General features: G+C 35.5%; 1 protein-coding gene across 1 annotated transcript; it reads right to left on the bottom strand.

The window, feature by feature from the left end:
• Positions 1–3,061: 3,061 nt before the first annotated feature.
• On the bottom strand, positions 3,062–4,824 carry LOC131692896 (uncharacterized). The gene is made up of 5 exons (XM_058980269.1): positions 4,662–4,824; positions 4,130–4,177; positions 3,745–4,056; positions 3,529–3,576; positions 3,062–3,469 (listed from the first exon to the last, which is right to left on the bottom strand). Exons 1-5 carry the CDS (start codon positions 4,719–4,721, stop codon positions 3,170–3,172), a joined length of 768 nt encoding a protein of 255 aa, XP_058836252.1. The 5' UTR covers positions 4,722–4,824; the 3' UTR covers positions 3,062–3,169.
• Positions 4,825–12,252: the final 7,428 nt, after the last annotated feature.

Genomic DNA, 12,252 nt, shown 5'->3' with positions numbered 1-12,252 from the left:
GAAAATTACCTCTTCAAAAATAGTAAGAGACTTGGTGCCTTCAGTAAAGTTGTTGATAATGTCATTTAAAAAAGTTTGCATCGGAGACACATACCTTGAATGCAATGTGAATTTATTGTTTATTAACCGCAGTAGAAATTTATCAAATATAGTAATGTTAGAATAACTTGCTGTAAAGGGTTTCTACTACTATATTTGGCAGTTTCGAATGAATGTGATCGTGACCGTTAAAAATTTATCGAGCATAGATTTTACTTTTCTTTATTATTCAAGCTCACTTCACAACGAGTCCTAGTACCTAGCACACAAAATTTTAGTAACGCCATTCAACTCAGCACTCAAATATACACCATTAATAGCCACTAACTGGACATATATTGAAATATTTATAGTTTATACGTTTATAATCCATCATAATCAAATGCTCATAAAAACCGATGCTGACCTGCTAGAGACAAACGGTAAACGTCATTTATCATCAACTTCCAAATAGTTTCCGAAATGTTATTTTTGTTATGAACCATATTGAATTTTTGTCTAAACTCTACGCAATCTAAAAATATATATATTTTCAGCAAATGTTGAAATGTATGCAAGTTTTCGGTGAGTAAGTTTTTTATAGACAATCAACCTATTCAAACTTAGCTTCCCATTCGAAAAATTGTCTCTAATCCATATTGTGGAGCATCTTTCCAAAAATGAGCTCATAATAATTCAGACAGTTATTTTATTGTAAATTGAAGTAATTTGACAACTATGGGATTTCGGCTAAGAGATAAGTTACAAGATCCCCTTACCACAATTTTCCAAAAGTCCTCATGATGCTTTAAACACGGTTTTCAATGTAGTGATTGGAGAATATTTTTCCAAAAATATTTTGAGGAAGATTTAATTAAAATCGTCAGTATCAATTAATATTTTCAATCCAATTAATTTTGGTTTGGGGGGGGGGGGGGTTAACCCCCAAACATCCCCCCCCCCGGCTACGCCACTGCAGTAATCATAAAAATATGTTTGTCTCACGCGGGGAATGGGTTAAGTAGATAAAATCAGTGCAAAAAATAAACCTTCTGCCTAGCAGGTGAAAACAGAAGAATCCTGTCAGCCATTAAAGCTTAAAACCCTGATATTTCTGTTTTCCGATAATTTTAATTTTATTATGCCAGTAGCCAACTTCGACCCAACGGATTTTTCCACCAATCCTAGTGCGGATCGTAACACCTGCCACCCCGTCAACAACAATTAAAATCCTGCGTTTTTTGCATCCAGTACCACAGTCAGCAACACTCAGATCGTCCCATGACGATACCAGCAAGTGGAGAAGCTTTTTTGCCTCATTCATTTCCGTTACGTTTTATACTGAAATGATTATCAAGAAAATGGAAAAGTTTTTCACACGGCTTGTTTTCCGCTTTTTCTCCATCCGTCGTACTATTCGTTCCAGTCTAAGTAAGTGTTTCCTTTCCAGTGTGCGAATGTTTTCGTGTTTGTTCTTCCTAGATTTGATGCTTCCCTTCTACTGTGCAATAGCAATGCCTACACTTGTGACATTTTCAGTTATTGTTTAAAGTGATTTTGCTTCCATTCGTAGTTTTGTCACAGTCCGTGCACTGGTGTAGGTTGTTTCAACTCGTTTTCAGTAATGGGCACTCGTAGCCAAAATATGAAAAAAGTACTCCGGCAATTTTTAATTTGTTTTCCAACGTATTCTTTTTGGCTTTCAGTACATTTGATCCCAGTTCTCTTGATGCCGTTGTTTCTATTCCACAAAAAATTACTCAAAAAGTTTACGTCAGTGGTGCCTTCGGAATACTTATAATGAAGTTGCTAATACTCATCGCGCGTTGCTACGACTTTTATCGAAATAGGAGGAAAACACAATTTGTTCCGAAGCGCCATCTGGCGGGCAGATAATCCCCAACCAATAGCACACAGACACGCTCCATAATAAATGCCTATATAGATTGGTCTGTCATTTGCTGCTACGCTTTTATTCTTTATTTCTGATGGATTTGAGATTTTTTAATTTTTTGTAGAAGGAATGCGCTGGTGTCTTCGGCAAAGTTGTGGAGAATGCTTTCGTGAATGGCATTGCTGGATAATCTATGCTACACCCATTGGGGCTAACTAAAAGAAATACAGGAAATAACAAGACAAGAAGAACGAAATACTAAGAAAGAGACAAGAGTTAATAAAAAGAAAGCAAAACCAGCAAAGTGCGTGACTTTGGGTTGTTCTTTGAAACAGCAGAAATCGGACAAACTGAAACTTTTAAACTGAGCTGGAGGACTTATCATAATGTATACTTTTAATATTTTTTCTCTTTATGATATTTCCTGCAGAACATCTCAAAATAACATAATTATTTTTTATACTATCACATTATTGTTTAATTTTCTAATCATTTTATTTATTACAATGGTGCAAGATAAAGTGATTAGAATGGTAGGTTGGGAAAGCATATAGCACAACTATAGGAACATAGACGTACAACTGAAGGCACACTAGTGCAACTATTAGATCTTACGGATCCCTTTTACACCATTTGCAAAAAATACCGGTTTATCTTACATATGGGGATTTTCAAAATCGTAGATTTTAATAGTCTTTTATATAAACACAACTACAGAATATGTACAAAGATATTTTTCTATTAAAATTGTCTAAGCATTGACATAGTTTATCCACTATTGGGTTAACTCCCCTACTTTACCATTTTCGAGTTCTTGATTTTGCGTGATAATTAGTTTTGGTAGTTTTTAGTCCCATGCTGTTTTATTTTTCAGATATATGTTAACTGTTAACAAATAAAAGCACTGCTCAAACTAAAACTACAAACTTGCAAACAAACTAAGTAATCATTGTCGCTTCATCTAGTGTCAATTTTCTGAAGCATAAATAAAGTAACATAAGAGGTAAAAGAACTTTTTCACCTGTGAGTGGGTTGTAATCTTTCTGTTTATAAAAAAATTGCAGAACATGTTTTCACCAAAAAAATCTTTACTACGATCTTTAAAAGCATTTACAGATTGTTCTATTTGCACAAATATTCAACGCCCTCCAAAACCGATATTTATGGACATTGTCAAAAATAGAATCGAAATACCGATACAGGTAAACAAATTTTACGCAGACGATGTTCAAAAATTAATCAACGTGTCTGCTCCTCTCATGGATGTGGCAAGCTGATGCCCGAACATTCGGAAAAATCTCCGATCAAATCTCGCCCATTTTCCACATGTTCATTGATGGCCGCCGTAATTCGAGCCAACTCGATGGCCACACTCAAACGCCAGGCATTCTCACAAGCGTTGATTGCAATTTCTTGTAATCGCGTTGGCGGATCATCCCGTGGAAGCTCGTTGCAGCGTCGACGGCGCTCAATAAGATAGACAAATGTTTGACGAGCATCGGATATGACTCCGGCCAGTTCATCAATATTTTCAGCCTCAATAGAGTCGAGTAGATCCTATTTCGAGGGAGAAATTAATTAATTGATATTGTTTAACTCTGTTCAGTACTACTCACATCGAAGCACTCAGAAATAATGTTGGATTCGTCTCCAGTCTCTTCGCGCTGTGGTAATAAATGAAAATATATACTTTTAGTACAAAAGAATAATTTAAAACCATTATTAAAGTTAATTTAGTTAGACACTGATAAGACAAAAGGAATTTATACTTGAATTTTTATCAAATCGTAAAAGGAAACCAATAAATTCGGTTAACTAGAAACGGTCCAGACCTGCAGTTCCACACGTAGATCGACGTGTAGGCTGATTCCAGAACATTCAAAGAATTCTGTAACCAAATCACGTCCTACCACTATATGCTGATTAATGATGACAGTGAGACGATTCAGTTCTGCAACCACATTTAAACGCCATGCCTTTTCACAAGCGTTGATAGCGATTTGCTGCGGTCTCGTTGGTGGATCGTCACGGGGAAGTTCATTGCAGCGTTTGCGACGCTCAAGCAGAACGCCGAATGTCCGGCGCATATCGTCTATCGTTCCGCGTAATTCGTTGACATGTCCTTTGAAAGAATCGAGTAGATCCTGTTTTCAAAATATAATCGATGTTTACCTTGGACACTTATGAATAATTTGTGTCAAGTTGAGTTTTACTCACATCAAAGCACTGGCGAACTAATCCAGTCTCGCCATCAACCTCTTCACACTGTGGAAAGCACAAAATTGTATTTTTCAACCATAAATGATTAATTCGACAGCATAAAAAATTGTTGCCACCTCAAACGATACAAAACTATAACACGGTGCTCAACGCTATCACTAACGTGTAATGTAAAAACCGATAAAAAGGGGAGACAGAACATTAAACTAGCTGCTCTTATCCAGACACCTCACTGCTAACCTTCCAACAATTTATGCTTTCCATTCACCTGAAACATTTTCCCCGGTACAATCACCATAGCACATCCATGCAATACTCATTCGTTTGTTTCTCTGGCGGCAGTATAATTTCATTAAAATTTTACAAAGCACCCAAAAAATAGCAGAACGTTGGAGAGGAAAATCTAGAATAAATTTTCTGGGGAACCTTTTTCTGTAATACCAGGAAAAAGCTTTTCTTGTTTCTCTTCCTGTTGGAAATCAAATTGCGATGGCTTCCTACATAGGTAGATAGGTGGGAACTTACACACCTGCGAAGGAGCGGCGATTATCACCCCTGCTAGAGCAAATACGATGAGCAGCTTATACATAGTGGAATGCCTTCTTCCTGTGAACCGACCGCCGAGGGATGAATAGCGTGACGTCGTAATGGAGAAATCAAACCAGAAGCAACTTCGCGGATATATCTGGTTGACTGACGAGTTCACAGTTTCAGCACTAGCTATTGAGTGATTACTGTCTGGTGTCAAATGCAGACTGCCTATTTATTACGTGGTTTCTGATTACCGGTCACCTCTAGGTTTTATCGGGCTTTTGTTCCTCTTGATGGTTTCGTGCCGTAACGTTATCTGATGTGTGAGGTGGTTATTTTAAGAGCTACTGCAGAAACGCTTACCATGTCTGCAGAGTTTCTAAAGTAGATGTTTATTGTGTTAGATGGAAATCGGATTGTTTTATGGCACAGAAAATACCTGATAAATGGATACTCTAAATTTAGCTTACATTGATGTGCGCAAATATGGCTAACAAGCAAACAATTTATTTTTCTGAGTAAACAATGGGTCGATTTATCAGCAGCATTATCAAAAAAATGCCTGGACTAATATTTTATAGCCGATTTCTTAGTTTAGGAATCTGGCATTGAAATTTATTTTAAACAATAGTACCTCATATAAACCGGTATATGCTACAACAAATATTTAGAAGATATTTAGTCCACTATTTTAAATCACATGACTACGAATAGAACATCTTGCGATTTGCGAAATCAGTTTCAACTTCAGTTCTGTTGCCTACAGAGTAGAGAGGTGCACACCATCTTACTCTATACAAATCGTTATTACTCACTGTGGTCCTATTAACATTGCAAAAACCTTTTGTCGTGACTAATAATTTATCTTTTAATATATGGTAATTTCGGAAGAGATGCCGCGTCGGGTGAGATGCCGCACTCTCTATGTCTTGTATATAGTGTCACTTTAGAACGGTAATGTCATATTCCGAGTCAACACTGGAGATGTAAGTTAACCCACAAAATGTTTTTGATGATTATGTGCGCAGAGTTGCATCGCGGAGTACAGAAAATTGTCAGTACCACAATAAAATATCGTTTCTTTTTAAATTGTGCGTTTTTGTTGGTAAATCATATATCAGTTAAATAGCTGAATAGAATAGAATTCGTTGTGTGGCACCTCTCCCATGCAATTGGGATAGATACCGCATCACAATTGCGGGTGAGATGCCGCACTCGATGATGGAGGTAGCAAAAATGTATTTTTTGATATTGAAAATGTCTTACTCCACTATCTGGGGCTAGGTGTCATTCTAAAATCTACAATATGTCCTATGTACCGAAACTATGTAAGGTTTGCACGCTTATAACTTCGCTATTACTACATGGATTTTAAACAGTTATACACCAACCGAATCAGAAACGCTTAGTTTAAATTATGGTAATAATGTAATATCTCTGCAATAGAAATAGTTTTTTGAAAATCGGTAAAATTGAACTATACAACAATACAACAAAAATGGAAAAATTTGCCATTCGTGAGACAGATTTCTCAGGCAGAGCCGTCAATAGAAAGCACCTACGTGACTCAATCGAACACGAATAGTTATAAATAAATGTGTAGTGTGCCCAAGGCCGCTGGTAGATTGGCGACGAGATGCTGAGCAGGGGCGGGTACTGACAGTAGGATGCGAGAAGCCTACTTGCAGCATATAAAATGGAGCCTGTCAGAATAAAATCAGGCAGTCGGCGCAGATCCGCTCGGCCTTCACTTTGATATCATCTCTTTGATTTGCTGTAAGCAGGTTGTTCGTATATCGTATTCTAATGTCAGCTTCAGTTCAAGCTCAGTCAGTACCACTTCCACCACAGATTCTCGCCATTACTCTGTCAGCGGCCTACCTCAACGTTCACCTGCTGTATACTGGGATGCATCGCCCCTGCTGTCATGAAAAAAAACTGTACCAATCTGCAGGTGCTTTTTTACGAAAATCTGTTATCTGTACCGTACAGAATCTGTGCCAAAACACTTCAAAAATCTGTACCTTTCTAGATAAATCTGTACTTGTGGCATCACTGTAGTCAGCATTGCTCGTGCGAGCTCATTCTCTGGTCGAACGTCGGAGCGGAGATGATAGCAGTAGCCGACAGGTACATTTAAATTATGCAATGAGCTGTGTACTGTTTTGCACACCACAACTGGAGAGTACGGCACGCAGTGTCATGCTAGTTGAGAGCATGCCATTGCGATGAATCTAGTACCGCGTTGCTTTTTTCGACACTAAAATTTTTAACTTCGGCAAAAAAACAAACCGACGGTTCTCAAATTTGGAAAGCCGCTTGTTTTGAGCTTTGGGGAAAACCTTGAAACTCGGTGTATTTGCACCCGTATACTCTCTTGCTCATTTTGGCGCGTGTTGGAAAGAGTTTATTTATTTAGGTACTCGTTGCGCATAAAAGCTTAAAATCGTGGTTAATTGATTCGTGTGTATCCAAAATGTTGAGTTCCCCAGCTTACCCAGTCTGAGTATATGTCCTGACCTATATATTAAAAACGTGTTTTAAATTAAGCAACAAATAGAACGGTGGTGTATACCAATTTAACTTCTAAAACCAAACTGTTTTAAATTATGAAAAAAGCGCTATACAAATGCTTTTTTCGTGAACTCTCCAATTTCACCGATTTCCAATAGATTACTTTTATAGTACAGATATGAAATTACTATCAAGATTCAAGTTAGGCGTTTCAGAATCGGATGGTGTATAAATGATTAGAATCATCTAGCGGGTTATAAGCATGCAAGTCGTACATATTTTCGTTACATAGGAGATTTTAGATTGACACCTAGCCCCAGATCGGTGAGGAGTAAGACATATTAATATTCAAAAAAATTGAAATCTGTCGGAAACTTTTTTGGCAATCCTTGTCACGGCAATGTTTTTAGAAAATCAGAATTTCGAGTTAATCACGTTAAATGTTTTAAGTAAGAGCCATTCCCCATAAGGTAGCAAAATGAAAAATACTATAATTTGTCTTCTAATGGTGTAATCTTTATAAAACATTGGGATAACGATATTAAGAACCTATACTTTGAGACAAAAGAATAAAAAAATGAATACGTTTTTAAACCGACTGAACATATACAACCTCCTAATATGAAGGACGCAATTGCAGCACTAGGTGAATCGAAACAGGTTTTTGGACCACCCAACTCTCACTCAACAACCGTACTTACGTGAGCAATTCACCAAATCAGGAAACCCCATACTCTAGATAATCATTAATAAACCGATTAACGAGCGCCCCATTTTTATGGCGGGACGACATCGTAGCAAGAAGCATTGATGGAATGTGTTTTATTATTGATAAGTGCTGTTGTACTTACTACAATCAGGAACAAATAAGCACAACTGTTGGTGACACTACTGACCAATAACTGCTAGAGAATCTAACAAGGGGGGGGGGGGGTATGCACCGAGATAGAAATGTATGAGGAACATGGTTGTTGAGGTGTGCTTATATCTCGCGATAACAATGCACTATGAATTCAAAACGAAAAAACCGACGTAATCCACCTAGCAGTGAAATTAGACATTTCTCACACATATCACTGTTGGACCATTCATTAGTTTACAAAACTCATGCGAAATAGTCACACAACTAAAGTTGGGATGAGCAAAGTTTTGAGTTCTGCTCATCTGCTCATTCAATCATAGAAAATCAATAACACAAATAAAATTAAAAAATAATGAAGCAGAAAAATAAAAAAGGTTATGAGTGGAATGATTAATAGGAATCAAAGAAAGAATCAAATGAATCAAATGAATCAAATGAAGCAAATGAAGCAAATGAAGTAAATGTATCAAATTTATTTATTTATTTTATTTTTTATTTATTTATTTTCGTCAAGCATATGTAGACTACATAGAATGGTTTTACAATATTTACTTATATACTATACATTATTTCTACGGTTTAGTTCAGATTTGATTTGTTTTCTAGACATGGAAAGGTCAATTATTACACAATTTTCATTATAATGGAATAAATTACGAGTTCTTAGTTGTCGGCTAGGTACATAAAATTTTATTTGCGAAAGTAATGATGCGGATTGTACATGTTGAGAAATAATGTCGTTGATAAAGTAAAGCATGGCAAATTCGCGGCGTTCTTTGAGTGTTTGTATATTAATGAGCATGCAACGTGCTTTATACAATGGAAGAGAAAATGTCGTCCAGTTTAGTTTACGAAGCGCGTACAAAATAAATTGTTTTTGGACTGATTCGATGCGTTCTTCGTACAGGACAGTGTATGGGTTCCATACTATGCTGCAATAGTCCAAAATTAGCCTGACATATGTATTGTATAATGATTTTATTGTGTAAGGGTCTTCAAAATTGTAGGTGAAACGTTTAATAAAGCCCAGCATACTATTTGCTTTATTTATTATTGTATTATAATGTTGAACAAACGTGAGCTTGGGGTCCAAGATTACGCCTAAATCTCGTATAATTTTGCATTTTTCTACAAGTTGGTTGCCTAAGTGTATGTCTATGGGAGATTTTTCTGCTGAAGGTTATTGAGTTGCATTTCTTTACATTAAGTTGGAGTAGACTTTTGCTACACCACGTGTGGAATATATTTATTTCGTTTTGGAATATTTCAGTGTCTTTAACATTTCTTATTTCCATGAAAAGTTTCATGTCATCTGCATATATAAGCACTTTAAGATGTTTGAGTATAAAGGTAATGTCATTAACGTACAAAATGAAAAGAAGAGGGCCTAAGTGGGAACCCTGGGGTACGCCAGAGGTGACAGAAATCGGTTCCGAGAGTATATTCTGAAAGCGAACTGTTTGTTGACGTTTCGTTAAATATGATTCGAGCCATTCCAATAGTTTATTTTCTATGGCATATTTTTGCAGTTTGAAGAGTAATAAAGGTATGTCAATACGGTCGAATGCTTTACTAAAGTCTGTGTAGATAATCAAATGAAACAAATGAATCAAATTAATCAAATGAATCAAATTAGTCAAATTAATCAAATTAATCGAATTAATCTAACTAATCAAATTCATCAAATTAATCAAATAAATCAAATTATTCATATTAATCAAATTAATCAAATTAATCCAACAAATTGAACATTGCAGTATCCCAACAACTAATTATGATCCATCAATGAAGTAGAAACACCAGATATTCTTGATTGACGGCGGCAAGAAAAGGCGAACGAAGAAGAACAGGATAACCAAAAAGGATGGAAACACTAGGAAGTGCATTGTATATTGCATTGTAATTTGTTTTATTCATTTGCATTATGTGAATATGTGGCTGATTTTGAGTATATGATCATTTTATTTTAAACATTTATTTCATTCAGCATTTTTACATTGATTTAATTTATTTAAATCATTTTCTATTTCTTGTTTGATTTTTTGGATTCATTCTGATTATGCGTTTTATTCATATCCATTTAACTTATTTTATTCACTGTTTTAGTTTTATGTATTATATTCATTTGTGCAAATTCACATATTTGTTCAGTTTCTTCGCTTTAATAATTTGACTATTTTTTCAGTCATTCATTTTATTCCTTCCATCTAAATTATCAATTTGACACATTTGGCTGCTATAACAGTAGCGTTGCGTGTTACCGATGTATTACTGGCCAGAAATATTTTTTTCATTTCAATTTCCACCCCATTTCGTGGTATTGTCCCAAACCAGATTTTTTAACTTCCACTCTTCCAAATGATTGCACTTTATCAAAAATCTCGAAATTCCATTTTATGCCGTTTCTAGACCATTCTACTTTTAAAATCATTTGGTTTTTTCAAATCGGTTGAAAATTTGCAAAGTTTTAGTAATGTTTGGAAAAAAGTTAAAACTGCGATTAATATTGTTGTTCAGGCCAATTTATGAATCATTCAGGCGATTGGCAGCTGTGGGAATATTTGCTTTTGCCAATCGTCTGAAGCATTTCGACATTTACGAGATACACTAGAACAAGTGGAGTGAATCCAGAAATAAAAATATTTGATGGCTATTTTTTCACTGTAAATAGTACCGGTAACTTGCCCCGTGTGCGCCAACTCAGCCCATTCGCATATTCTATAAAAAAAATTAAAAAATTCTATGTTAATATGTTTAATACCTATACGGATACTGAAAGCTCTTTTCACTCACTATCATAAAATATCATTCGTGGAATAAATTATAAATCACTTTAAATACCACAAAATGTTTAAGCTTAAGAAAATTTACTAAGAATGCTTTAAAACACAATAACGTCCACAACTTTTTCAAAACTAAATGTTATTCAACATAAAAACTAGAATGGTTCAATTTTTGACTTTTAGCTCCACCAAGCTCTATTGATTCCTTTTATGGCCCTTAGTAATTGTGCAAATTTTGGTACCAATCGGTTGTGTGTTCAAATTTCAAAGTTTATTTGGAAATTAGTATAGAAAATCGGTTAAAATTGAAAATAAATTCTTAAAAAATCACCTCATCAATCAATTCATGAGAACACTATATATTTCTAAATGTATTCCTAAACTGAACACATTCGTGGAACATTTTAAGTTTGGAAAAATTCGCTGAGAAATGTTATTAACTAAAGAAGCAGCATGACTTCAAAACAAGTGGATTTTATTATTAATCATAGAAACACTGAATCCCTCTGGATAAAGACTCGCCATCTCTATCTTTTTCTTATTAGTTTTCTGTAAGTGCCACTCCAATCGAGCACGAGACCTGTCAAAACCACTCAATCCGAATAAAATCGCTTCAAATCCTTCTGGAGCGAGGGCCATTGACAGGTTTCGTTCTCGATTGGAATGACACTGACAGATAAATGGTAAAAAAAAACTATAGACGTGTCGAGTCTTTATCCAGAGGGATTCAGTGTCGTTAATACAAGTGTAAACTAGGCTATTCAAACAGGGTTGCTATGATTAATAATAAAATCCACTTGTTTTGAAGTCATGCTGCTTCTTTAGTTAATAACATTTCTCAGCGAATTTTCACAAACTTAAAATGTTCCACGAATGTGTTCAGTAGACTTTGGAAATATATAGTGTTCTCATGAATTGATTGATAAGGTGATTTATTAAGAATATATTTTCAATTTGTACCGAGTTTTCATACTAATTTCCATATAAACTGAAATTTTTGAAGGTTCCGTAGACGCAACCGATTAGTACCAAAATTTGCACAATTACTTAGGACCATAAAATGAATCAGTAGAGCTTGGTGGAGCTAAAAGTCAAAAATTGAACCAGTCTAATAAACACATTGGAAAATGTATTATAAATTACTTGAGGTGCACAACGAGAGACAGCGCCATGTTGCTAACGAAAACGGAGAAAAAGGATCGCCACCAACTTACCCCAACAGAAATTATGATTATAGTAGTATACATATTTCAATAGCGATACGGTAGTCGATTTCGTCAATCAGATTTATAAGTACGCCTGTGTACCGCAAAATGGAGATCCTAGCGAAGGAAAAATTTAATTTTACCATTTAATTGCTATCAATTTATTCCATCTATTCCGTGCTAGTGATTCGCTAGTCGGAATGAGCGCCTGCCCAACCAAACCAC

This window comes from Topomyia yanbarensis, chromosome 3 (genome assembly GCF_030247195.1).
Source record: "Topomyia yanbarensis strain Yona2022 chromosome 3, ASM3024719v1, whole genome shotgun sequence".
In the NCBI taxonomy this organism is placed as follows: Eukaryota; Metazoa; Arthropoda; class Insecta; order Diptera; family Culicidae; genus Topomyia; species Topomyia yanbarensis.
This window is presented reverse-complemented; position numbering and strand designations above follow the sequence as displayed.

What these genes read in the sequence shown, in the direction of transcription:
- LOC131692896 (XM_058980269.1), bottom strand. Translation starts at nt 4,721, where the DNA reads ATGTATAAGCTGCTCATCGTATTTGCTCTAGCAGGGGTGATAATCGCC. An exon ending in TAGTTCGCCAGTGCTTTGAT is followed by an intron (nt 4,057 to 4,129) that starts GTGAGTAAAACT and finishes TTTTGAAAACAG; the next exon opens with GATCTACTCGATTCTTTCAA. An exon ending in TTATTTCTGAGTGCTTCGAT is followed by an intron (nt 3,470 to 3,528) that starts GTGAGTAGTACT and finishes CCCTCGAAATAG; the next exon opens with GATCTACTCGACTCTATTGA.